Below are 26,072 nucleotides of genomic sequence, written 5' to 3' on the forward strand. Positions count from 1 at the left end.
AATTATGAGCTTAACAATCCTACATCGACCAACGGAGAGGGGGTGATGTGCCTTATATGTACATGCCCGTCTCCATCTAGTACGAGGCCTTTTGGGAGCTCACTGGCTTCAGAGTTATGGGAACTCTGAAATTAAGCGAGTTGGGGCTAGAGCAATCCCAAGATGGGTGACCCACTGGGAAGTTGCTCGTGAGTTCCCAGAAACAAAACCGTGAGGGCAGAGAAGGGGGCCCAAAGCAAACAATATCGTGCTACGACAGAGCCGATCCCGGGATGTGACAATTTGGTATCAGAGCCACTCTGCCGTGTAGTGCGAATGTGCCGACGGGGACGTCAAGCCCCTAAGGGGGGTGGATTGTAAGATCCCACATCGACCAACGGAGAGGGGGTGATGTGCCTTATATGTACATGCCCGTCTCCATCTAGCATGAGGCCTTTTGGGAGCTCACTGACTTCGGAGTCATGGGAACTCCAAAGTTAAGCGAGTTGGGGATAGAGCAATCCCAGGATGGGTGACCCGCTGGGAAGTTGCTCGTGAGTTCCCAGAAACAAAATCGTGAGGGCAGATAGGGGGGCCCAAAGCGGATAATATCGTGCTACGGCAGAGCCGATCTCGGGATGTGACACTTCTCCAGTATTATTAACAAAGTAGCCGTGTTGCATTTGGTAGAATGGAAGGTTGTAGTGTGCAAAGGCTAGAGGGTCATACAATATCCTTTGTTAATAATAATGAGAAATGGGATTGATGGACATCGGCTCCTTATGGAAGCAAAGGGAAGTAGATTGTATGGACATAGTGTGACGTTCCTCAAGTTCTGGATTAGAATCTCATTTGATATAGCGCATATGTTAGCATAATTTTCCTGAAGACCTACTCTTTAGCATGAATACTGATTTATTTATTTATGATTTTTTTTAAAAAAATAGTCACTTTTGGTCCTTATAGTTTGCCACTTTTACTTTTTTGATTCCTGTCGTTTCAATTTGGTCAATTTTGTCTCTGCGGTTTCAATTTAAGCAATTCAATGACAATTCTCAATTTCTGTCAAATTTTTTAAACTTCTGTTAATTGTGGAGGGGCAATTCGGTCTACAAATTATTAAAAAATTAATTCATTTAAAAAATAAACAATATACATATAAAAAAAAATTAAAAAGTTTTAAAATAAAAATAAAACATCTCTCTCCCTTCTCCTCCCAACACTAGCGCCCACCAAAATGTTATGGGGTGTTCTTGAATAAAAAATAGGCTTATTATCATAAAACGTAGGTTTATAAAATTATCAAATTGCATCCTTAATGTTTTTTTGTGTCATTCGTGGTCCTCAAGGTTAGTATGTGTTTGGGCCTAATTTGACACATCCAGTCCAAAAAATCAAAAAGCCCATATCAATTTTGGACAACCACCAACAAATAAATGGGCCAAGACTACACACTCAACCCAACATTGGGAACCCAGAAACTATCGAACCACGAGGATGACTTGGGCTTCGAAGAAACCCAAATTGGGCTTGGCATGTTTAAAATGAAGAAGGATGAGCCCAAAAAAAAAAAAAGACAGACCCACGTGACCTCCTAGCTTGGAAAAGTCAGCAATTTGAACTGGGATTGATAAGGAATTAATAGGGGCAGATATAAAAGAAAAACATCTCTGAAAAAACTCTGCCGCCAGAAGATCAAATCCCTTTTTGTATATTCAGAGATATTTTTCTGCTCCAAAGAAGGCACCATTTTCAAGGGATACGCAGACTATGTTTTCTAAAAAGAGATAAGCAGGAAACAGGGAGTTGTTCAAAATTGGAAAATCAAACTTACCATCACAGTTTGAAATTCTTACAGGAGCAGTTAAATCGGAAGAAGGGTTAGGTTCCCCATCAAAATACAGGGAAGTGATTGCCTCAGGAACTGACTATTGAGGGCTTATTTGCCAGAATTGATAAAAACCCCTTTTCTTTGCTTTTAAAAAATGAAAGATCTTTTGAGAATTTTTGCCGTCCATTATTAAAAGAATTAGAACCCCCATTCCAAAAACATTTCTTATAAATATAGGAGAGGGTGAACAGAGCGAAAAAAGCAATCAGACAACCAAAAAATCAATCAAGGACAAAAACTCAAAATGATCACTTGATCTCAAAAGCCTTCGAACAACTACAAATCAAGACATCCAACTTCAGTTCAGACCTAGAGAAATAAATCATTCAAAACGAGATTTCTCTCGTTACAAATTTGGTTCAGCATAAGCCAAAACAAGCAGAGTTTAGGTTTTTACAAATATGAAAACCTCAACAAATTTATGAAGAGCCCTGATCAAGCAGGACAGATACCACAGTGCAGTTCCAGCCCAGTAGTCAAGTCCAGCCACTTCTACCCCTTCCAGACTGAAGAAGTCCCAATTCTGCCCAATCAAAAAGCCTTCCAGGGTTTGAAATAAATTAAAGCTCTACCAAATTCAAACGTTGGCATCGATTTGCGGCTGAAACAGACCAATTGAAGTTGTTGATAGTCCAATCCAGCACAAGCATACCCAATCCAGCCCGGATCAGAAGCATCTACCCAGACAGAAATGGAAGTCCAGTCTTCTTTTTGTCTTTCTAGAGTCAATTTTTCCCTTTTGAGTTTTGTAAAAGAGAATTCTGTCTTAAAACAGTTCACTTTCTTATCATTTATTCTAGCCAAAATTACCAATCTTGTACTGTGAAAAATTATGAAGTCCTCACCAGTCTGAGGCAAGAAAAGAACTTACTTGGGAGATATTCCTCACCCAAATTCACAATCGCTTGTTTAGAAGTCAGTAACTTGGGGCGCAAGTTATCTGTTTTTAGGAAATCTACTAGAATTTTTTATTGCTAGCAGTGGCATGCTCACACACTAAAGAAAGTTGACTTGTTGACCAGTCAATGGTTCTCAAGGCAATGGGGAACTTTACCCTACCATCACAGGAACAAAAATAAAACGGGTGAACAGTATGTTTGATCACAAATGGTCCATGCCGTTAGGTTCCGTCAAAAACTCCGTTAGTTTGCTGATGTGGCATATATATATCACAAAACATCCCTGAGATTCACGCACCTATCACAAATGGTTCCTGCGAAAATTTTTAATTTTTTTAATTTCAAATTAATAAAATTTTGGTTTTTTTTAAAAAAAAAAATTATGAATTTTAAATTATTTTAAAATATATATTATATTTTAAATACATGTGACACTATATTATTGTAGATGTGGGCACCATATATATGACACATCAACAAACTAATTGAGTTTTTTAAAAATAATTTAAAATTCATAAAATTTAAAAATGAAAAAACTAAGGGTTTAGGGTTCATAAATGGTCCTCAAGATTAAAATCCTTCTATAAATGGTTTTTTCATTTATAAATAATTTTAAAAAGAACACCAAAATTTTATGAATTTTAAATTAAAAAAATTCGTAGGGACCATTTGTGATAAGTGTGTGAATCTCATGGATGTTTTGTGATATATATACATATATATATATATATATGCCACGTCAGCAAACTAATAGAGTTTTTGACAGATTTAACAGTAGGGACCATTTTTAATCGCACATACTAACCTTGAGGACCACGAGTGACAAAAAAAAAACATTAAGAATGCAATCTGATAGTTTCGTAAACCTTAGGGACGTTTTGTGATATTAATGTAGGAATTTCAAAACATTTTTCCAAAGTTCATTTGAATATTAAACATGCATTTAATCAAATTAATCGCAGCGGAAGTCTAAGGTGGTTGTTTAAATCCAAAAACAAAACTTCTTCCAAGTATCTTAAGCCATGAACATTGATATGTTTTTCATAAATGAAAATTCAAGAGAAAGGATAAGATCTAATTACCCTTGAAGCAATTATATGAACCAATTTGTGTTTGGTCTTCTCTTGATGATTTCCTCTTTGTTGATCTCCTCTTTGATCTTTGATCTTTGCTCCTTGATCTTTCTCTTCCATGTGAGCCACAAAAGTATATGGCCTCTAAGTCTCCACACCAATGGAACCTTGAGATGAGAATAAGTATCTTGAGAATACTTGGATGCTAGTGCAAGATTCTCAAGATTGGTTTCAATCTAAACCACTTTGAAAGATGAAAGTGTTTCACTCTTGAAAACTCTCTTTTATCTCTCTTTGATCTCCCAAACCCATTTGGTTGATCTTGGATTGTGTTTGTGTGTTAATGAGCTTATAGAAACAATTCCCATACACATTCACTTAACCAATTTCGGCCAAATCCCATTGGGCTTCCAAAATTGGGCCTTATGACACTTAAACCATAATATTTAGGTGTCTTAAGCCCTTGGGCTTGATACCCAACCATTTGGGCTTCCCTCTAACTATTATTGAGGCCCAAATACATTTTACACGTAGTAAATCATCCACATCAAATCAATCAAATTGATTTCCTCATTCTCATTTGTATTACTCAAAGTTAACCATTTAAGGTGTGCGATCCAGTAGGTTCTAATTAGCAAGGCAGTGGGAAAATATTAGAACTCTTTCTAACCAACTGGAATTAAAACCCCTTTTTAATTCTTCCTTTATTTGGATCGATCACAATCAATCCTAGGACTTCCACAAGCCAAGAGTGACATCTAGCAATATATCAAGGCTACCCAAGCTAACCAGAATAGATGAAGAACCTATTCAGTTGGAATTGCAATGCAATACGATCCTTCTCTTATACAATGTTTCAAATCATATTATTAGGGTACGGATTGTTTATGTCAAACCCCTAATATGATTTATAACCTCATGTGATTCAAAAGAACATGATTAAGAACAACTTTCTAAATCAAGCTCAAAATACTTTGGCCAAAGATTTACTGAATCACATCTTGAAACATTCTCCTTCTTTATCGAAAGTAGAGATTCCTTATTGTACATTCACATGCCCCTATGATGAATTAAGAGATCCCAACAACACTTAAGACAAATCTTTTACAGCTTGCCTTTAAGAGCTATCAAAGATCAATAACGCATCACAGGACAACCATGATGCCTCAGGTCTAAGGACTAATTTGCATTATTGCAACTATGAGTTCTCATTTGACATATAGATAAATACTCCATATGAGAACTACGGTTGATCGCGTTCAGTGTACTCATTCACTAATGAGCACCCACATACTTGTATTAGTGTCAACTACACAAATGGTTTGAGACTAACCATCCTCCCAATTGAGCATACATAATATGTGCTAATCTTGACGGTTTATCAATGCCCATTTGATAACCTATGATTAGGAACATTTTGGGATGCTACAGTTAGAGATTAAAGGTCTCCCGAATCTAATCTTCTTTAGATTACTTTATCTCTTATTTAGCATACCTGGGACATTTGTTTCTTTACACGATGTAAAAGATAACAAATAAGTTTGCCCTTTATATATCATATACGAAATGTATTCTAAGGAGATTACATCAAATGTATTGGCTCTTAGGGCACATTTCTAACAATTAAGCCTAAAAAATACACAAGCAAAAACTTTTCAAATAAGTTTTAGAAAGCCAAGGACAAACACAGTGAAGCAAACTCAAATTCCCAATTATACTAACTTCTTTGTAGTCTTGGAACCTAGTGAGGTTTTCATCTTGCTTATTGGGTGGGCTTTGGGAATAATATTGTTAAAGTTTTTATATTTAAACCCCGCACTTTTCTTTGTTCACTTCATATTCTAAGTTTACCCCAACATCTAATTTAAATTTTTACAATTTTTAAGAAAACCTCACTATCTTTCCAAACTATCCCTAAATACACACCCAACAGAAGAAAAACAAAACAAAACAAAACAAAACAAAACTCATCAACCCCACACCCCACTATCTTGCCCCTCACCACTCTACTTTGAAGCTTAGTGATTAACATTTAATTCCAACTATCATTACTTAGTTTAAAACAGAGAGACTCACAATCTTTACCTTCCTTGAGGAGCCCTGATCAAATTCTTGTACAAAATTCAAAAGTTTGCTTGGGGAAATCAGCAAGTGGTCATCCCGATTGCAACTCTCACATTACATACCTCAATTGATGACCCACTAGCCACTATTTACATACCGTATTTAGGGTTTGTGAAGAGAAGATGAGAGTGTGTTGAGGCCCGAAAAATCCACGGTTGGGCCTGAATAAATTCCTAGCCCAAAACGATATATTATTGGAAAAAGACCCTATTTGAAGTGCACAGAAGTCTGCCATGCACAAGCCACACCCTGCACGCCATGCCAAATAAACTGAGATTAAAATTATGAGGATGCATTTAGCACTGCAAATTCATGCCAATTATCCTATCAAGCGTTATACTCAAAAGCATGCCAAGCGACACGCCGTGCCAAGCGGGAAATTATTATCCCACAGCAAGCTTAAGTGGGCCCAAGCCACTCAAATGCCCGGAGCTTGCTTGAGTGGGATTGTGGTATGGATGGTAACAAATTGTCATAGGGCCCATTGATGAGTCAAGAAATGGAAAGTCTCGGGTCGCTTGGGGGCCTCGGGACTCAAGCCCCTTTCTTAGGCCCAAATGTGGGTAAGCACAAGAGAGGAAATAGCTCATTACCTCAACTAGGGTAGCCCAACCAAAATAATCCATTACTGTAGATAGCCCATGAAAGCCCAAATATTTGGTGAATTTAGCCCATTTATTAAATGGCTTGGTTTTCTATATTAAAAAGCCCAACCATTTGAATAAAGGGAAGTCAGGGCCTTCAGCACTTGGCTGAAATAAGGGACCACGAAGAGGCCAAGGATTCACATGTGAGGGGCTGCTGGGGGAACGAATCCCAAGTGCAAGCATCCAAAGAAACCAAGGGGTATCGGCACATAAAAGAGGATGCTATCTCTTAAACCAGCAGACGCTCCCATTTCCTTTCCTTCATCAGATTTGGCCATGAAAAGGGGAGGAAAGAAGAGAAAGAAGATAGGTGAAAATGGAAGTTCCCCTCTGAGGCAGCCGCCAAAAGAAGCCTGGAGCTCCCAAAAATCTCTGATTTTGTGGGATTGGGCAGAGCTGACTTTGCCACCATGAAGTAAGTCAAGAAAGAGGAGAAGAAAGGAAGAGTACTTAGCTAGATTGGGAAGAAACCATTAGGGTTTCTTGGAGAAGAACAAACCCTAGCAACTATAAATAGGACCTCTTCTACCCAATACAACACAACCCACAACCTTCAGAGAGCAAGCTTTCTCTCTCACTTGCAAACTTAGCAATTTTCGTGCTATCCTTGCCCATTTTCCCTTAGTTCCCTAATCTGGGCAGATCGACAGAAACTTTGGCAGAGTCTCCGCCAAGCTGCCGGAAGCTACGAAAATCACCCAAAACTCTTCACCAAGCCTCCTTAGAACCCCTCTTCCCTTCCATTAGAACCTCTGACCCTCATAGGAACCCACAGCTCTCTCTCTCTCAAGTGCTAAACCCATGATAATTTTGCTCCCATGCCATAATCTTCTCATGCAAAGCTAGAAGATTTATCTGTAATTTATTGTTATTTTCATTGGTGAAGGTAACCAAGGAGTTTCCTAAGGCGTCATCACCCTTTCGAGACATCTTTGGGGCTTAATCTTTGAACTCAGATACAAGGGGTAATTCCACCAAATCGCTCTTTACGGCGGCCCAGTCCAGTTGTAACTGCCAAAAGAAAAAGACCCCTATAGAGTGTAATATGTTTCTTGAATTGAAAGAGATGAGTAATCTGGAAATAGGGTGTAGAGAAGTTTGTGTTTTTCTAAAACTTAATATGAAGAGTGGTGGGTTGTGTGTAGGGTTTAGGGTTGAGTATTAAGTTGGATGACCTTTTTTGTCCTTTTACACAATAATAAAACTTAAGAGATTAATAATTAAGTATTGGGATGAACAAATAAAAGTATGGGGTTTAAATAGAAAAACTCTATTATTGAAATATTTTGGCTCAGTTTCTATTTCCCATGTGACTCTTTGGATGGTCCCTAATCGCAAAGGTCTTGATATTACACCAAAATTAATAACATTGGGTCTGACATGCCAACGTTTACATCCCACTTGCATTTTCTTTAATATAAATACAAAAGTAATCTGTAATCAGAATCCAACCCCTCATTTTGATTCCGATTATAAATTAGTACACATGCCCTTGGTTTAGTATATGTATAGAAAATTTTTTTTTTCTTTTAAAAAGTGACCTCATTTCAATTTCTGGTCACGAGCCACTTAAAAGTCAAGGCTGGCTCTACTTCGGGTGCTCCCTCCGATTCCACACCGCCCCCAACCCCACTCCACATTTAAATATTAATATGGATATTAATAAATCCTTTTAGCTAAAATTCAAGGTCTTAAACAGAAAATGATTTCATGTTATAAGCAATTCATGTTGTCAAAGTTTGCCTTGATTATGATTCTATGAAGGTACCAAATCAACACCTCATGAAAGCATTATACAGTACAATCCATAGTAGGAAGGGAATTATGATTGCTGCAACATACTGAGTGTCAAGGAATCACAGTCACACTACCCACTGCTTTCAGATTAATTCAAGGATCCAAAAGAAAACCTTTCCCCACAGCTTTTACCTTTCCCCATAGCTTTTAGTGACCACAATTCTTCATAATTATGGGAACCCAAGCTAACAATCATTTCCTGGTTTGTTTTGATACAGCAGAAGATAGTTTTCGAGGAATGCATTTTCCTTTCACACCTGCCTTCTCTCTCTTCTCTTCCTCAAATGTTTCGGCCGCTAACCCAGCCTTAGTGCTCCTGAACCAAATTAATCAAACACCTAAAGTTACTCAAAACTTAAATTCATGCAGAACATGCAAATTAATACTCTGCAGAGACATAGCGTAATTAATTGACGCAAATTATGAATGCATGCTCTCACTGACCTTTCTTCATTGTAAGAATTCGATCTTTTGAGCGCACGCTCGGCTGAAATTCGATCTTCCTTAATACTCTCAACAATACTCCCACTAAAATACTCTTTCTCCTCTGCCTGCAAATTCCCAAACCTCGGATTCTCAGACATGTAATTGATCATGTCCTCTTCAGCCGCCACCTTCACAGCAGCCTTGTACACAACCTCTTTCCGAAAGCTCTCGCTGCTCTTCTTCTCAAATGGTGTATTATAAACTGTGTGCTGCTTCACACAAGGTGCATTCTTCGCTTTGGCCACAGCAGAGCTTCCACATGCTATGAGCTGAAGCAGAACAGAGTTCCTGCTCTGTGCTGAAGACTTGGAGGTGGAAACAGCAACTGGATCGCCGTCCTCGAACCTTTCTGAGAGGCTGGTGGTTGGGTTGGGTTGATTTGATAATATAATTGATGGGTTTGGAGGAGGAGATGGCTCGGGGTGAGTTGACTCAGTTGGGGCTTTGCGGGTTTGTGGAGGCTCTTCGAGTTCGTCTGTGGTGGAAACCCCTCTGGAGCAGCGAGAGTGGGGCGTGGTGGAGCTGGTGTAGCTTGTCTTCTCATCCTCATAGTCTTCTTCTTCTTCTTGTTCATCGTAGTCTTGGTCTGGATCATGATCTTGCTGAGGATACTTGGTGATGAGGTACTTATTCTCTGAGTGTTGATGATCGTGTTCTCTTCTGTTTCGGGTTGGAGCAAGTGGTGATCTTCTCTTGGACTCAAAATTTGTGTCTTGTATCTGTTGGCCGCTGCTTATCTGAAGCTGATCTAATCTTTCTGCATAAAATAATGAAAAAAATTTAATGAAATTTACTTATTATCAATAATGACACTCGGTAATGGAGATTAATTCATGTTGAGACAGAGCACCTGCAGAGCAGCCTTCAAGTAGTTCTGATCCTTTGAGTACATATTCAGCTCCTTCTGCTGGATAGATTGTGTCGTTTTCAGCTAAATCGTTCCACACGTAACCATTCTTGTAGCTCCTAAAAATAAAAATAAATGAAAATAATGAGCTTAACAAAGATAATTAGCTCAATAAGAACTAAAATTTGAAGGAAAAAAAGTACAAAAATAACAAAACAGAACCTTTTGCAAGACCAAGAATATAGTGAGGGCATGCCTTTGCCTCTAAGAGCCGTGAGCCGATCCATTACATCTAATTGTACATAAAACAAAGAAGAAGAAGAAGAAGAAGAAGAAGAAGAAAAGATTAACAATGAAGAAAAAGAACACAAGAAGTTTTGTTTTGTAGCAGAGAATTTGGGCTTACCTCTCAAACGAAGTGGCCGGTTGGCCAAATGGGTGATTTCCATGTAATGGGGATGCTCAAGGTGGCCATTTCTTGAAAGATAGTAGACGACTTGGTGTTTTTTGATGGGTTTGTTGTTGAGTCTTGGCTGCATCTGCATCTGCATGCTGCAAGCTTTGGCTCTGTCTGGGCTGGTTTCTCTGGTGGATCTTCTAAAACGAACATCCATGTTCAGATATTCTTCTTCTTCTTCTCTTCTGCCTTGTTAATTTAATTCGCTGTTCTGTTGTTGGTGTCTTGGTGGTTGAAAATTTTACGTCTTTACATCAGCCTTTATATCACTATTCAATTAACGAAAAGATGGGTGAAGAGGGGACGCACAGGACAAGAGATCACACAGCTCCTCAAAAGGCACAACTGCAGAATGATACTGACTTGCTTTGGATGCTGTGGGGAGAGACAGAGAGAAAGAGGGAGAGAGAGGGAGGTCACTGTTTGAGAATTTAATTTTGACTTTGGGTTGGCGCTGATCCCGAAAGGAGATAAAGCGATCATGGTCTAGATCGCTTTGCCACCCAACTTAGGTGAGCCTTTTTGTTTAGCATTGTTTTCCATTGACATTTAGATAAAATCATAAAATTATAGAGTTTTTGCAACATATATAAATCATCAAATTAAGTTAAGAAACCTTAAGTAGGAGCATGAGGGTTCGCAAGGATCTATGACATTGGTATTTCATTTCACCTAAATATATAAAACATATCGAATGTTCTTACATGTTATGTTATTAATTTTTTTGTTTTAGAAAAAATATTTATTCATAAATCATAAAAGGCATACAAAAGAACTTGATGAATATAGTGGTTTCGTTAAAATTTTCTTAAGAAAATCATATAAGATAAACTCTATGATAGAAAAAAGTATCACATATATCATGGACTAACATGAGAGTCCGACTCAAGCCACTTTGGACCTTTATATATTCTTACATGTTATGTTGTTAATTGGTAGACTATGGATTAAGTGAAATATTTATTTGAATGAGTGGTCCCATAATTTTATTATTTGACAATATAATATGCGGAGTATGGAATAAGTGGATATTATATAAAGTATAATATGTACGTAAAGTGTGCATGTGATGACTATATTTTAATACAAATGTAATTTTCTGTAGATTTTATCTTGCGTGAGAATGAGTCAGAAATGACATCGCTCCCAAGCAATATGAATGTCACGGGCCTAACACTGGCGAAGATATGGACATGCATGTTCTTGTTTGACGCCATTTGTGATTTTAGCTTTATAACTCTAATAGCATATATACTAAACCTTTATTAGATGGACGTGCACCTCTCTTTCTATCTTGCTTTTCATGCATAGAATATGTTCATCTTGAGGGTAATACATTATATGGTCTGTAAGTTAATATGGCGCGAACGATACGTTTGGGCATGCTTCATAATGTATTTTTATAATCCGAAATGTTTAAATTGTAGGTCCTTATTCAATAATCATGAGATAAATATTGTGAACGATCTGTATCGTGAGATCTGTATTGTGAAGTATGTCGAAATGAGTGATTAATGCCGTATTACTAGCTGATTAACGTTTGAATTGAATATAAAGGGATTTGGCATCAAACATACGAAAGTGACACCATTGCAAATATCTCTCTTTTCCTAAGGTGAAAAGAAACGGTTATATGTATTAGAATCTAGGATCCATTACTTGAATAATTATGATCACTTTCACCTTCTCTTTACCTAGATGTCTCTTTATGTTGATTGGCTTACGGATACATCAATCTATCTTTCACTACACAACACCAAATAAATAAACATGATTTCTGCTTCATGAATGAAATCTTTTAGCTCGAAAAAAGTGTAAAAAGAAAAGAATAAATGCTAAACTACAAATTAAAACAAAAGCACAAAAGTTTGAAGTAAATGGAAAGTGCTCGACAAGTAAATGTTGTTTCTTTGAATCGGTGGCTACTGGGTCCTGTCAAGTCGTGTCACATAAAACACAGTACCCGATCAATTTACTTCCTTGGAGGAGGAGAAGTCCTTGTAGTTTAGCTTAGCTTAGCTTAACCTATAGCTAGCCCCCTTGTAGTTTCTTGCTGGGCCATTTCCATGAATGGTGCATGTTTATTAATGTAGCATGATCCTGTCGTTCCTGTGTTTGCTGCAGTTGTCTGATCAAACCCTGCAATCCCAGCTGGTATATATTTTCACTTGAAAAGCATCCTGCTTTTGGTGGAATTGACCCTTCAACAACACAAAGTTTTTGTCGCATCCTTTGCAATTCTTCCTGCCCGCCCAATTGCCCTCTTACCAATTGTGTACTTCTGTAGGTAGGCATCACATGCAATTCTAAACAGACCCTTTAATTTAGAAGGGTAGGTTTTTGGGAGATTCCAAACTAGAGAAATTCTCACCTTTTCTACCTCCCTCGCGTATCCGAATTGGATTAGTTTTGCTTTAAAATCGCAGGCAAACTAATTATAATAAGACAATTTTGGTTCGGTTGGCTTGGGCCAAAGTCCAATTCTTTTTCAGTGATGCTAAACAAGCTCTAAAATTAACTAAGTACACCTCATTACGAAACTATTTATTGAATTAGTAATTTACCCCAATATGAAATGACCAAAAAGAATCTTTCTGATTGGTTTGGAGATGTCTCTCTAATTTCTTCACTTATAAATGTGTCCTTCCATTTTGGTAGACTGGATATAAGACTTTGGAAACTTGGTCCTGTGGGAACTTTGCATGTAAATCTTGTTATAGTAGGTTGATAGATTAGCCATCTCTCCCAATTTTAATCCTTGCACGATTTGGTTGGTTAAAATACCATGTTAGGAGGTGGAGCTTACTCTGTTATTTTGTCAGATTGGAAAGTATATTTTCTGTAATTCCTTGGATATTCTGTTTGAGTTAATTACATAGAATATTAGTAGAACCTCAGACAAACAAGCATTAGATGATAGTGACAGAGCATGTGGATGGAAAATTTCTGCGCAATCTCATTTGAAATGAATTGAAGAAGAAAACTTCTCCCTTGACCCCAACTTCTCGCCAGTTTGATGAATCATTTACTGATCAACACCAAGGAAAATAACCCTAAATGACATGCCCAAATCTCATGTCTTTCTCTCAATTTTATCCCACGGTTGCCCTCTCATTCTGGTGGTTTCAGTGTGGACAACTTTTGCTATGGTTGATGCTGGTTGGTTAAGGGTTGTCTTTCGTGGCCAAAAATAAGCCTCTTTCATAATTTAAAAATTCTTCCCTCTACCCACATGGTGAAGTATGGTCTGAAAGAAAGGAGCCTTCTCCCTACCCTGGGTCAACGTCCAATTCGATCGGGAAACAATTGGAAAGATTTCCAAAGTCTCATGTTGTGTGATAGGGTGTATCAAGAGTATTTTTGGTAGTTAAATAGGGTGTACTTAATTAATCTTATATTTTAATGAAAATATTAAAGTGTCCTAAGATTATATGGTATACTCAATTTTAGGGTTTTGTTTTGCAACACTCTTCTTTTTCCTTCGCATGTTTTCAACATTGTTAGCTTAATTGCAATAAAAAAAAAATTCATAACTTGCTATGTTTTTTTTTTTCATTTTCTAGTATATCAAACTATCCTAAAATTCAACATGCAATAAAACTTCAAGTTCAATAACTAATATAGTTACAATATATCAATAACTTCAAAGTTCTATCAAACTTCATATTCAACATTCATATCCAGTTATTATTACATAGGGTTATTCGCAGCAATGGTCCCTCAACTATATCCGAAGTTACACTTTGGTCACTCAACTCAAATATTAGTTGCAGAGGTCACTCAATTATGTGTTTTGTTGCACCGGTAGTCCTACCGTCAAGTCTGTCACTTTTTCTGTTTAAAAGGATGACGTGGCAAGCATCTCTTAGATTATTGATGGGCAAATTTGACTTTTTAGTTAAGATTATTTGTAGCAATGATCCCTCAACTATACTCGGAGTTACATTTTGGTCACTCAATTAGGTGTTGTGTTGCACCATTAGTCCCTATCGTTAGAGAGACTTGACGGTAGGACTAACGGTGCAACAGAACACCTAATTGAGTGACCTCTGCAACTAATATTTGAGTTGAGTGACCAAAGTGTAACTTGGGGTATAGTTGAGGGACCATTATTGCGAATAATCCTATTACATAAGTAAAATACACTGAAATGAAAAATAAATATACAAGTAGACGGTCCAAATTGGTGGCCCAGTTTGCAAAAGCTCAAAACTGAACGAAAACTAAATGCCCAAACCACAATCCCACATTCGCACACCTCTCTCTCTCTCTCTCTCCCTCTCTCAATTTTCGATTTTCTTCCTCAGATTTGGTTTATTTTTATTTTGTTTTTTGTTGGAATTAAACTAGGATCTCTAGATTAGGAATTTAAAGAATTAATAGTTTCCAAGGGGATTACGTGTATTTCTTTGGTATTCTATGATTAAGCTATTGACTTCAATTTGTTTTAAATTGTTGGTAGGGTTTCTTATGTTGAGGGTTTGATTTAGGGATTTTAATCTTCTCATATATGAAAATTTTGACTATTACTTTTTTTTTTTTCCGATTAATAGGGAGAGAATACAAAGTGAAAATTTGATGCCACACCACTTGCTTCAACCTCCTCCCTCTTTGGGGTTGGTTCTAGAAAATGATGGATTACCTATGGATTGACATATGGAATTACAGTTTATGAATTATTTTTTTCTTTCTTCTAGCTGGTGTCTTTGCTGGGCTGTCCAAAATGAGTGTTTCTTCAAATGGCCTCAACACCCTGGGTTGCACTCTGTTGTCCTGTGGTTTCCTATGTCTTATGTGTGGTTGTTAGTTTTGGCTTTTTTGCCCATGGGTGGCTTTTATGAAAGTTCCTTTTCTGATTTTGCTGTGGTTGCCACTGGGAAGAAGAGTTGCTTGAGTTTACAGCCAACCTTTGTGATTGCTGTGATTTCACCTATGGAAGGTGATTTGCTCTAGAAGATTATTTGATGAGGAAGATTTCATTGGTCTACGTCCTATGAATTTGTACATGTAATGTTGGTTGTAATATGTGTATGAAAAACAAAAATTGTTTATTCACTATAATAAAGTGATTAATTTCATTAATCAGAATAACATGTTTTACACAAGTTCATTGCAAAGTCCATCCATTGATTTTTTGCCTTTTTTTTTCCTGAACACAGAATGTCATATGAAATAATTTAAGTGGGTATCTATAATATTTTACTATAATGAAACACCCATAAACAATGGATTAAGAACAATTTTGAAACACATTCTGTATCAAATAGTACATACACATTCCTGATACAAGACATCATAATCCAAAAAGCATAGAGACATGTAATTTGTCTATGTAATGCCACATATACGGAGTTCAAAAATCAATGATTACCACTGTGACAAGAGCTTCCCCTTGATGAACATAATAGACTATTCCTGATGCAAGACAACATCAAAGATACACACAAAGACATTTTATTTGTCTAATGAGCATAAATTAAAGTAAAAGAAAAGAAAATTGATTACAACTTTGAAAAAATCACCATTAACAATATTCTTGGTCATCACTCTCCATATCTTAGCACAAGTCTTCTGACTCTTCATTGCCTAAATTTAGATTCATAATATTAAACATAAGCTTTTGACCTTTCTATTAGAAATATATATTTAAAAATAAAAAAAACAAAGTGAATCAACTTACATAGATTCGTTAATTCATTCTTTCTTCTTTTTAGATTTGATGGACAATTTCTTTTGTCATGTTGTGCTATCTTTTTGCATAATGCAAACTTTCGTTTCTTCTTGTTTTGAGCCAACTCAATACCACTTTTTATCCTTTTTGAACTGCTAATATTGTCCTTTTTTCTACCTTTAGTTTGCGAGATATTAGGGTCCAAAAGCAACAATTGAGAGGAATCAATATTAGTACTACATGGATCACCTCTTGTTGAGGAATGAATTGTTGCATGTTGAGTAGAATTGTCTGACAGTTTCTTGGACAATTCATTCATAGCTTCCATGAAAGTTGTGTATGCCTCATTTGAAGATGCTGCAACGCAAGCCAACTTTGTTGCTTGATGACACATATGGCTAAGTCGCAAAGCCTCTGATTCTTCTTTACTATCATTTGTCACCAAACTTTTAAAATCCATTATCCTAAATTTGTTTGTTTCTTGTCTCCATCTTGGAAGAATAAAATGGTCAGGTAGTGTATCTATATCAATGCGGACAAATACTTTCAACTCTTCATGCTCTCCAAGTTTTGTTTTCACTAGGTATGCATGATATTCATTGTCACGTGGAATTTCTTCAACTTTGTAGACAGTATCTTTACTCCATTCATCCTTGAACTTGTTGAAAACATTTCTAGTATAAAACTTCACTGCATGTTTCAAAATGAATTCTCCTTCATTCACAATGCAATACTTGTGTTTTGATTCAAAATCTTCATCACTTTCTCTATCCATAATCCTCTTTAGTGCTTGCTCATATTTGACAACAAACTCTCTAAGATTTGTTGTCGATGTAACAAATTCATCAAAAAAGGAATTAATACCCTCACTACGTCCAGTAGTGTTCATTCCTACAAAAAAAAATATGCCACAATTATAAACAGGAACTTAAGAAGAATTTATCATATAAACTATTCAACCAGTCATCATTAGCCAATTCACATTCTTTCATCAATTCCTTCCACTTTTCTTCAAATTCATCTATCTTGTATGTTGACCAAATACATTTCTTCATCTGAATTTTGAATTTGGACTTCTTGAAGTACACATATGACAATTTTTCTGCAAACTTCTTCTTAATATGCAGAGGCATAACCGATGGTGAGTGTTAGGAAAAATCTTGGCAATTGCTCCTTTCATTGCCAAGTCTTGATTAGTAATAATGGAAACTGGATGACGTCCCTCATTGATTCTGTTTGTGCCTAATAAATCTCGGTCATGAACTGACCGAAAGGACTTCCTCTCGGCCCTCGCACCAACCCATAGACTGAAACGTGGCGGTTCGTTAGGCATTTGCCTTCCTGAAAACAAAAGAAAAGCTGCAAAGGCAGGATCCTCTCGGCCTCGTAACGGCCAAGGCCGAAGGGCGTAAGAGACACGACCGAAGATATCAAGGTTAAATCGCCACGTGGCAACAAGGTCCCACACTTCATTTAATGAAGTAACGCCTCTGACTGTTGCAGCAAACCCACTAGCTGCGAAAAGACATTTAATGCACGAGGGAAGAAGGGAAATGACTGAAGTCAGGGTTTGGTGAAGGAAATCAGGGTGGTTAGGCGCAAACATTCTTACGAAAATTCTTACAGCTTGAGAGATTAGGTCACCAGCTATCAGTGCATTAAATGCGTCTCCATAGCCAGGGGTGCAGAACCCACGATCAAGGCGGCGGCCGAGATTTACCGGGATTTATGGGGTCACACCACCATGCTTCACGATTCCAAATGTCGATTGGACTACCCAATTGCTCTGATCAGGCTCCATCATGCGGATTTTCAGCCTCGATTACTCCTCCAGAGCTCTTCCTATAAATACCAAGCTTGAGCTACATTCAAAGGGTTCAAACACCAAACCAAAAGCCTCTCACGGAGCAAATTATATTTTCCTATAATGCACTTTCAATACCTTTACTTGCTTTCCTAGGAGTGGTGATAGATTGTAAGGAAAATTCATTCATCAATATATCATACGACCCTCGATTTTTCGAGGCGTCGGAGCACCATCTATGTTACTCTCCCATCCAACCCATATATCATACGACCGTTGCTCTCTGAGCAATGCGCCGGAGCACCGCCCAAAACCCACCACCAACGCCACTGCCAAACGGCCTTGTAGCTCAGGCCATGAACCTGACGGCCGAGATCAATTCCTCTCTCGGCCACAATCGTTTGATTAGAAGTCGAACTCAAATAGGCGCACCACTTAACCATTTTATCCAAACACATCACCCCCTCGACGCACGGTAGACCGTGCTGGCACGCCCGCGCACAACCACACCGCATCCAAAAGAAGGACGTCACGTTTTGACGCATATCCCCTCGGCCCGGAGCACCAGGCCGTGAGATTTGCGCAGCCAACAGATTCAAGCAATGTCTCAAACAACCACAAAAATGTCACCTCTGTCTCATCTTGTAGTGCACATCAAAATTGTATTGATTGCAAATGGTGGTTTACTCCTGTGAATGGTGCAAATGGCATATCATACTTGTTTGTCCTATAGGTTGTGTCAAATGTGACTACATCTCCAAAATAGTGGTACGCCATGCGTGATCGAGCATCCACCCAAAAGAAATTAGATGCCCTTCCATTTTCATCACATTGAATGGCATAAAAACAAATTTGAGGATTCTCAGCTTGCTTCTTCCTAAAGTAAGTAAGGACTAACTATGCATCACCTCCATCCAGGTATCTATGCTGGACATTTCTCAAGTGGTTATAACAATCTCTATTGACAAACAATAATCTTTTAACATAATTTTTGGTGGCCCGAATAACTTATATATAATGTTATCTTTTAACACAATGTTATATGGTTGTCAATCATATAACATTGTATTTATATATAAAATAAAATAAATTCAGCAATCCTAATTGTCAACAGTAATAGCTACAAAAAAGATAAAAATAAAAATAGAAAGAAAAAAAAATCTCTGATGAAGGTAACATACCAAAGATATGCACTGAGAGTTGGAGGAAATATCTTGCGTGTGCTCCAACATTTTGATGAGACAATATTGTATTAAGATATGAGAAATTGCTTTGACATAAAAGAACTATACTGAAGATGAATTCATGGCTGCATATGTTATGCGTGAAGAAGGGTAAACTGAAAAGAGTCCTTATTGTTTGGGCATTTAGTTTTTGGTGTGATTCTTTATTTATTAGACCTTAATAAATATTTGAGATTAAAGAGGAGAGAGAGAGAGAGAGAGAGAGAGAGAGAGAGAGAGAGAGAAAGGTGTGCGAATGTGTGCGAATGTGGGATTGTGGTTTAGACATTTAGTTTTGGGTGAGATTCTTTATTTATTAGACCTTAATAAATATATGGGATTAAAGAGACAAGAGAGATTACGTCTTCCAGCAAAAAGGTTGGAGAGAGAAAAAAATTTCTTTTCTTTTTATGAGAGAGAAAATAAAATTAATGATTGTCTATTTTAATTAAAACTACTTGCCACGTTATATTTAATCTCAACCATTGAAAGTGGAGTAATCTAATGGCCCAACAATTGTGTCAAAACTTGTGTCAAAAATGTAGTGCCACGGATTTGCCCCCAATATAATAATATGGTATGTAATATGAACATGTTTATTTAATAGACACTGTTAGGGCTAGAATCGGTTTGGTAACCGAACCAATGAGCTAGTACTAATGACCGACCGAGGGTAGTCGGTTTACCAAAAATTGAAACTGCCACCTATTGATTTGCAGTCGGTTCTCTGAGCGTTCGTAATACTGCAAGTAGCGGTAGGGCTGGTTCGATGGTGGGCCTACCGAAACAAACAGATTGGGCTTTTTTGACCAAATTTTTTAGGCCACTTCGCATTTTCTGGATTGCAATTTGAGATTTGAATGCAGTTTTTAACCTAGTTTTGTTGGGCAATGTTTTAAGGACTGTTTTTGGAAAGTTGTACTTGGGCAAACATGATAAAATAAGAAATTTAAGCCTAAAAGCTAAAACTAAAATTAAACATGCTCAGAACATAAACTGAAGCCTAAAACTAAACATCCAAATCCAAAGTACGACATAGTTAAACTTAAGTTACAACCCAATAAAAGAAGAAGTTTGAATTAGTTTACAACAAAAAAAAAAAAGTGTAAGTTTGAATTAGTTTACAACCCAAAAAAAAGTAGAAGTTTGAATTAGTTTACAACCCAAAAAAAGAGTAGAAGTTTTAATTAGTTTACAACCCAAACAAAAGTAGAAGTTTTAATTAGTTTACAACCCAAACAAAAGTAGGCACTTGACTTGAGCATTACAAATGTGATTGAGTTGGAGGAGGCAAAATGCTTGTTGAAGTTGAAACTTGAGCATTACCACCTTTCAAAAAATTGTCTTTCTCAAAGCTTGCCGTTATCAGTTCAGGCAGGGTTTGGTTTAGAGGCAAATAGTTTGGATTTTGATGCATATGTGCCTTTCTGTATCTCAAAGACACAAAGGCATATACGTCATCAACGTCTAAAATATTTTCTTTCTCACATTGTTGGTTCGATTATGATGAGGAACATAGCTCCCACTGGTAAGATTTCATATCTCTCGGGATCTCATTTTAATTTCTCTATGACGACGATTTTCTATATAAACCGTCGTGGTTTTTCTCAATTCTTGTCATTTTGTTGATCTACCGTCATAGGCAACCAAAATCCAAGAAAAAAAATCTTAAAAGACAATAAAAATTAAGGCGACGGTTTACAGAAAAGGGCAATAAATAAATACGACGGTACTTTCACTTAACGACGTGGTAAAATAATATTATATGACACTCATTGAACAAACCGACATGGTTATTACTAACTTATACGGATTGTCGTCGTGTACTAATTTAATACATCTTGAATATAGTAAAAATACGACGTGGATATTATTGAATTTAGACATCGTTATCTACTCTTCTGGTGTCATGGTTCTCCACTGCTCTATATGACAGTAGTGTTATAGATACCGTCGTAGTACACTCTCACATAATACGTCAATAAATTTATCTTTGCCGTCGTAGTACATGGCTTTAATATGGCGCTGTTTTGTAATATATCAACGTGGATTCCATTAAAATTATACAACACTAATTAAGAACAGTTAGTCGTGTTTATTTAGGAGTTAACACGGCGGCTGTTTTGGTAAACCGTCGTCTTTACTTTCTACGTCAGTGGCTTCATTCCTGCTATCGTTGTTTATGGGGTCAGAGTTTAAGTTTGAAGAAAACCTGTTTAATAAGACGACACTCTTTTAGTTGGGTGCGTCGTGTTTTAGAAATACCCAAGCGGATCTCGATTTTTTAGGTGTTTAAGTTACTTACCCATGATTGTTTTCTGTTACCATCGTCTTTCTAAACACAACGACGGTATTTTGTTCTGCCGTCGTTGTTTTCTGGTTGTCTTTTTCCCTTTTTGTAGTAGTGTCGGTTTCCTCTTCTCTCCCAAATGAGATGACACAACTTCTTCTTCTTGGCCTTGTGTTTGGGATTGTGTTTGAGGTTGTGTTTGAGATTGTGGTTGGAGTTGCCCTTGGGGTTGTGTTTGGGGTTCAATCGTAGGTTCACTAATTGAGGCATTAAGTGTGTTTGATTGGCTAGACTCCATTTTCCTATCATACACAATAAATCAAACAAAATCCTAACCAATCAACCAGCTATAACATAATTGTAAACGTTCCAAACAACTTCAAACAAAGCAAATGCAAATTTAAAACCCTAACCAACAGCCAACTATAACATTTCATATCAAAAACATACTTAAAACTATCAAAAACATAGCCAAACACATGAAAACAGTATCTAAACAAGTTAAAACAACCTAAATAAGATTCTAAACAACTTAAAAAACCTAAAACAAAGACAAAAATATCAAAAATATATATTTCAAATACTTTAAAACAACCTAAAACAGATTATAAACAAGTTAAAAAAACCTAAAACACACCAAAACAATTTCTAAACAATTTAACATATTCAAATTTTCAATACTTGCCTCAAAGCATCCTAGCAAAGCAACAACCACAATTGTCAACAACTCCTCCTTTTTTTTTTTTTTTTTTTTTTTTTTTTCCAATGTCTGTCAATCAATGAAAGAAAAATAGTTAGAATCACAATACAAATGCTTGACTTGAAACCCCAATTGCAATTTACAACCCCAAACCCGAAAGCCCCAAGCCTAAAAATCAAAACCCTAAATCGAAATTCTTAGACAAATATTCAAAATCAAACCCAAAATTACTTACCTCTCTTGTGTTGTGTCTATTTGCAGGTGGAGGAGGTGTCACGCGTGAGGCGTCATCGGCTAGAGAAAGGAACGGAGAGGAAGAGACAGAGAGCGAGAGACAGAGAGAGAGAAAGAAACAGACAAGGAGAGAGAGAGAGAGAGAGAGAGAGAGAGAGAGAGAGGGGTTGGGGTGACGACGACGACTTCGAGGTGGTGACGACATGGTGGTGATTCTGTCGTGGAGTAGCGTCGAGTCGTCGACTGATCTGAGACACAGAGATAGATGGAGGGAGGAGGTGAGGCGTCGAATGGAAAATGAGGAGAAGAGATAGAGACGACTAGGGTGAGTGTGAATGGATGGTCCAGATTATTTGGGGTTTTTTTTATTAATAAAAATCAATGGTCTAGATTAATAGTATATATAAATATAATTTATATATATATATATATATATATATATATTTTATTATATCGGGTCAGTTCAGTATACTAACGGTTCTGACTATTGATAACCACTTCGACAACCGTGTGCATTGGTTCGGCCCAAAATACCGGCCCAAAACTGATTGACATTGCAAAGGCCGGTTTTTCGACCCAAATTTTTGAGTTGATTCGGTCAGTTTCTTGGTTTTTCAGGTGAAAATGCTAGCCCTAGACACTGTTAGGCCGATCCGAACTATAATTGCCGGTTTAAATTTGTTTTGACTAAGAAAAAGTCAAACGGTTTAAAATCCAAATCGGACCAAGATTTACCTTTTGCACTCAAGTTTGAATCTATTCTCTCACTATTTTTGGGTAAAAAATGAAAATAAAATACTCACTAAAGGCACTTGAAAATCATCTTTAACCATCATGATCCATCAAATATCTCAATTATTTCACACAAAAATCACATATTTTCTTTCACAAGTCAAGTCAGTACCCTACTTGCAAAGTTCATGGATGACATGTAAGCCAACATGTTTGCCTAGCTTCTACCCCTACTAATTAGCCTCAAACACATGATCGATCACTAGTGCAAACCTAGCTAGTTTTGAACTCCCAAAAGAACATTTCCTTTTCCATTTCATGTTCTTTTTTTCTTTTTTTTTTGGGTGATCAAGGGCCATACGAACATTCTTCACTTCTCTATAGCTAGCTAACAAATTAAATTTAGGCAGTCATCTCAACAAACACACAGAGATAAAGACATTTGAATATCCAAAAGAGTAGAGCCTATGATTTATTGAACATCAGAATGAGCAGTAACTTGGTGTTGCATTTAGGTCCGTAGGCTCCTCTCCAAACAGTAATCTTAGAATGTGCTGTCATCATTTCACAGATCGCAGACGAGAGAGAGAGCTGACCCACCCACTGATTGCTTTTGCTCTTCTTTCTCAGACAAACAAAGGGTAAATTCTCGATAACTGCGTGAATCAGTAAAAGAACCGTTTTTTTACCGCGACCAGTTACCGCGTCTTGTCGATATCATAGGCTAGTAGATTCTTCTCTCGCACGTGAGTTGCAGAGTTTCACAGAGGTAACGTTTGTTGGTTAATTATACAGTGTTTTCTTGTGTGAGTGGATATAGCGCGCGCAAAGCAAGCCCACTAGCTTCAGTTAAAATTGTCCGGGACAGGAGCGATTGCATAAAAGAAGTCAAGCAAACAGCCAAGGAAAAGACAAAAAAAGAATGGAAAAGTCAACGCGTTCAGGCCAAAAAGAATAGAAAGAAAGATTGTTGATGATATCTCAAAATTCAAAATGATGATCATTTAACAGAACATTAGTTGAGTTTATTGGAGGACGGTTATCATGAACAAAAAAGCAAAACGGTTGTTTCGAACAAGAGAAAAAGGAAAAGAAGGTTAGTTAATATACGGTAGCCACAAGTAAGGCCAACAATGGACCCCATTCAACAATGGAGAATTCTATTTTACCCAGCACTCCTGCATCACATTGGTTCAACAATGGTCCCCCTACCGATTGAGATCTTGCATCCACCAAGCTCTTAGTCTTTGCGAATCTACTGAATTCTTCCCTAACTTATCTTTTGGGAAAAAGCTAGACAACATTCAAACATTCAATGAAGAAAAAAAAAGAGAGAATAGCATTAATTCAACAACTTCAAAACAACGTGTTCTTTGGTTTGCCAAGAACCAACGCCGCCAGCCTACTATACGACTTAAATAGGGATATAAATTAGCCGCCCCCATATATATATTTAGAACTAGGGGTGGCAATTTTCGATACGACCTATTATATGACTCTAAATTCACACAGAAAATTAACAAGTCAACCTGACATCAGTGGCAAATCCAAGTTTTTTTTTTTTTTTCAGAAGAGGGGCAATTTTAAAAGGCTACCCGAATTATTTGAAGGATGATTTGAACTACCGGAATTATTCAAATGAAGATTTAGATATTTTCTCACCATTTCATTGTTTAGTTTCTCTGTTGGGCGTTAGACCTGTTTCTTCACCAAAAACAATACCGTTCCATAATTGTATAATTGAAATAAATAAGGGTCTTAGGTCTTCCATAATTATTAGTCTACCAAAAGTCATATTAAATCATGAATTAATTTTACGAAAATCAGTATCACTTAATCTATATCTAAGTATCAATTTAATAAACAAATCAAAATGTATACCTCAAGTTGTGCGTTGTGCAGCCTCTTCGAGTTTTCTATTGACTAAACGAATATATAGAGAGCCAAATCAGCAAAAAAAAAAAGAAATATAAAATATATTATAAAAAAGAAAAGAACAGAAAAACTGAAGATTAAAAAAAAAAAACCTAGAAGAAAACAAAACCATAAGAAAAGATTTTAAAAATAATAATAATAATAAGAAGCAAAGTGGCTTGAGTTCACCTTATGCGTCTACAGCAAGCAAAGAGAAATCTTCCAGTTTCAAGAAAAGCAATTCAACTCAAGGATTAAATCCTCTCCGCGGCTGAACTTGGAACGCTATTGTATTCATATACGGATTAATTTGCTTTTGATTGCAGGTTTTGTGGCGTGGCGTGGAGTAAAGACTAAGGCTTCTTTTTTGTTTTCTTGTGATTGCAGCCAAATATAAGACATTGCTGAGGCATTCTCTCAAACAAGTGGTGGGCACCTTCAACACAGATCAAAGAGGCAAACCCAGCCACGACACATTGCTATCCCTAGTTAGAGCCTTGTTAACGTATTAGTACTCCAAATAGTATGATGCATTATTACCAAGGATGAAAATAGCAGCCAATATATCCCTTTTCTAAGGTGTCGATACTATGAACAGATACTGGGGGGTAAGCTTATTTCTTCCCCATTATTGGCGATATATCCTCGATAACCCCCGATATCCTTGATATATTTACCGATATTTCCCAATACCAGACAAATAACCCAGAAATTTGTCTTCAATTTTGAAAGTAATCATAGGTCCCAGCCACTGAATCAATGTCAAAAACCAAGCTCTAATACTTAGTAGCTTCTCCTTTCTTCTCTCCTCAGTCATTTCGGCTATTTTGGCTCTTCCTCTCCTCTCTCTGATTGCTCGGTTTCTTGTTTGTTTGGTTGTATTTTTCACCTAATCCTCTATCTCTCATTTTTATCATTAAGTCTAACTCTTGTAATATAATATTGGGTTATGTATTAATCGGTTGGGTTGGGTTATGTTTGAATAATGTTGTCTTTGTCGTGTTAAGTCTAATTGTATTTATTTTAAGGATTTTCATTGCACATTATATACACGCATATTACATCATATGCATATCTTATACTTCATAGATTTTGAATTTTATTTGTTCAATACATTCATTGATAATGTTCTTAATATCTATGAAAGTTTCACTTCAAAATTCTGTGCTTTTAAGCCAATATGTCTTTTTGTCGATTTTCCCCGATACTAAAAAGACATCGATATATCCTCGAAATATCTGTAAATTGAAGGCCCGATAATATCTATATCGCCGATATTTTCATCCTTGATTATTACTTTTTTA

The 26,072-nt window shown here is 36.8% G+C and overlaps 3 protein-coding genes across 3 annotated transcripts; all 3 read right to left on the reverse strand.

Annotated features, from left to right (window-relative positions):
• Positions 1-8,342: 8,342 nt before the first annotated feature.
• Positions 8,343-10,674, reverse strand: LOC110768449 (UPSTREAM OF FLC protein (DUF966)). Its single transcript, XM_021972178.2, has 5 exons — positions 10,150-10,674; positions 9,966-10,035; positions 9,747-9,862; positions 8,855-9,653; positions 8,343-8,726 (listed from the first exon to the last, which is right to left on the reverse strand). Exons 1-5 carry the CDS (start codon positions 10,355-10,357, stop codon positions 8,603-8,605), a joined length of 1,317 nt encoding a protein of 438 aa, XP_021827870.1. The 5' UTR covers positions 10,358-10,674; the 3' UTR covers positions 8,343-8,602.
• A 4,879-nt stretch (positions 10,675-15,553) lies between these two features.
• On the reverse strand, positions 15,554-16,760 carry LOC148293729 (protein FAR1-RELATED SEQUENCE 5-like). Its single transcript, XM_088254579.1, has 2 exons — positions 16,049-16,760; positions 15,554-15,615 (listed from the first exon to the last, which is right to left on the reverse strand). Exons 1-2 carry the CDS (start codon positions 16,758-16,760, stop codon positions 15,554-15,556), a joined length of 774 nt encoding a protein of 257 aa, XP_088110705.1.
• A 147-nt stretch (positions 16,761-16,907) lies between these two features.
• On the reverse strand, positions 16,908-22,407 carry LOC148293730 (uncharacterized). The gene is made up of 3 exons (XM_088254580.1): positions 22,124-22,407; positions 18,333-21,957; positions 16,908-17,579 (listed from the first exon to the last, which is right to left on the reverse strand). Exons 2-3 carry the CDS (start codon positions 18,450-18,452, stop codon positions 16,923-16,925), a joined length of 777 nt encoding a protein of 258 aa, XP_088110706.1. The 5' UTR covers positions 18,453-21,957; positions 22,124-22,407; the 3' UTR covers positions 16,908-16,922.
• Positions 22,408-26,072: the final 3,665 nt, after the last annotated feature.

This window comes from Prunus avium, chromosome 6 (assembly GCF_965620075.1).
Source record: "Prunus avium chromosome 6, drPruAviu1.hap1.1, whole genome shotgun sequence".
Taxonomy (NCBI): domain Eukaryota; kingdom Viridiplantae; phylum Streptophyta; class Magnoliopsida; order Rosales; family Rosaceae; genus Prunus; species Prunus avium.

What these genes read in the sequence shown, in the direction of transcription:
- LOC110768449 (XM_021972178.2), bottom strand. Translation starts at nt 10,357, where the DNA reads ATGGATGTTCGTTTTAGAAGATCCACCAGAGAAACCAGCCCAGACAGA. An exon ending in CCGGCCACTTCGTTTGAGAG is followed by an intron (nt 10,036 to 10,149) that starts GTAAGCCCAAAT and finishes ATGTACAATTAG; the next exon opens with ATGTAATGGATCGGCTCACG. An exon ending in AATTCTTACAATGAAGAAAG is followed by an intron (nt 8,727 to 8,854) that starts GTCAGTGAGAGC and finishes AATTTGGTTCAG; the next exon opens with GAGCACTAAGGCTGGGTTAG.
- LOC148293729 (XM_088254579.1), bottom strand. Translation starts at nt 16,760, where the DNA reads ATGAACACTACTGGACGTAGTGAGGGTATTAATTCCTTTTTTGATGAA. An exon ending in TAATATCTCGCAAACTAAAG is followed by an intron (nt 15,616 to 16,048) that starts GTAGAAAAAAGG and finishes GTCTTGCATCAG; the next exon opens with GAATAGTCTATTATGTTCAT.
- LOC148293730 (XM_088254580.1), bottom strand. Translation starts at nt 18,452, where the DNA reads ATGGCGTACCACTATTTTGGAGATGTAGTCACATTTGACACAACCTAT. An exon ending in ATTTGCAATCAATACAATTT is followed by an intron (nt 17,580 to 18,332) that starts TGATGTGCACTA and finishes GTAAATCTCGGC; the next exon opens with CGCCGCCTTGATCGTGGGTT.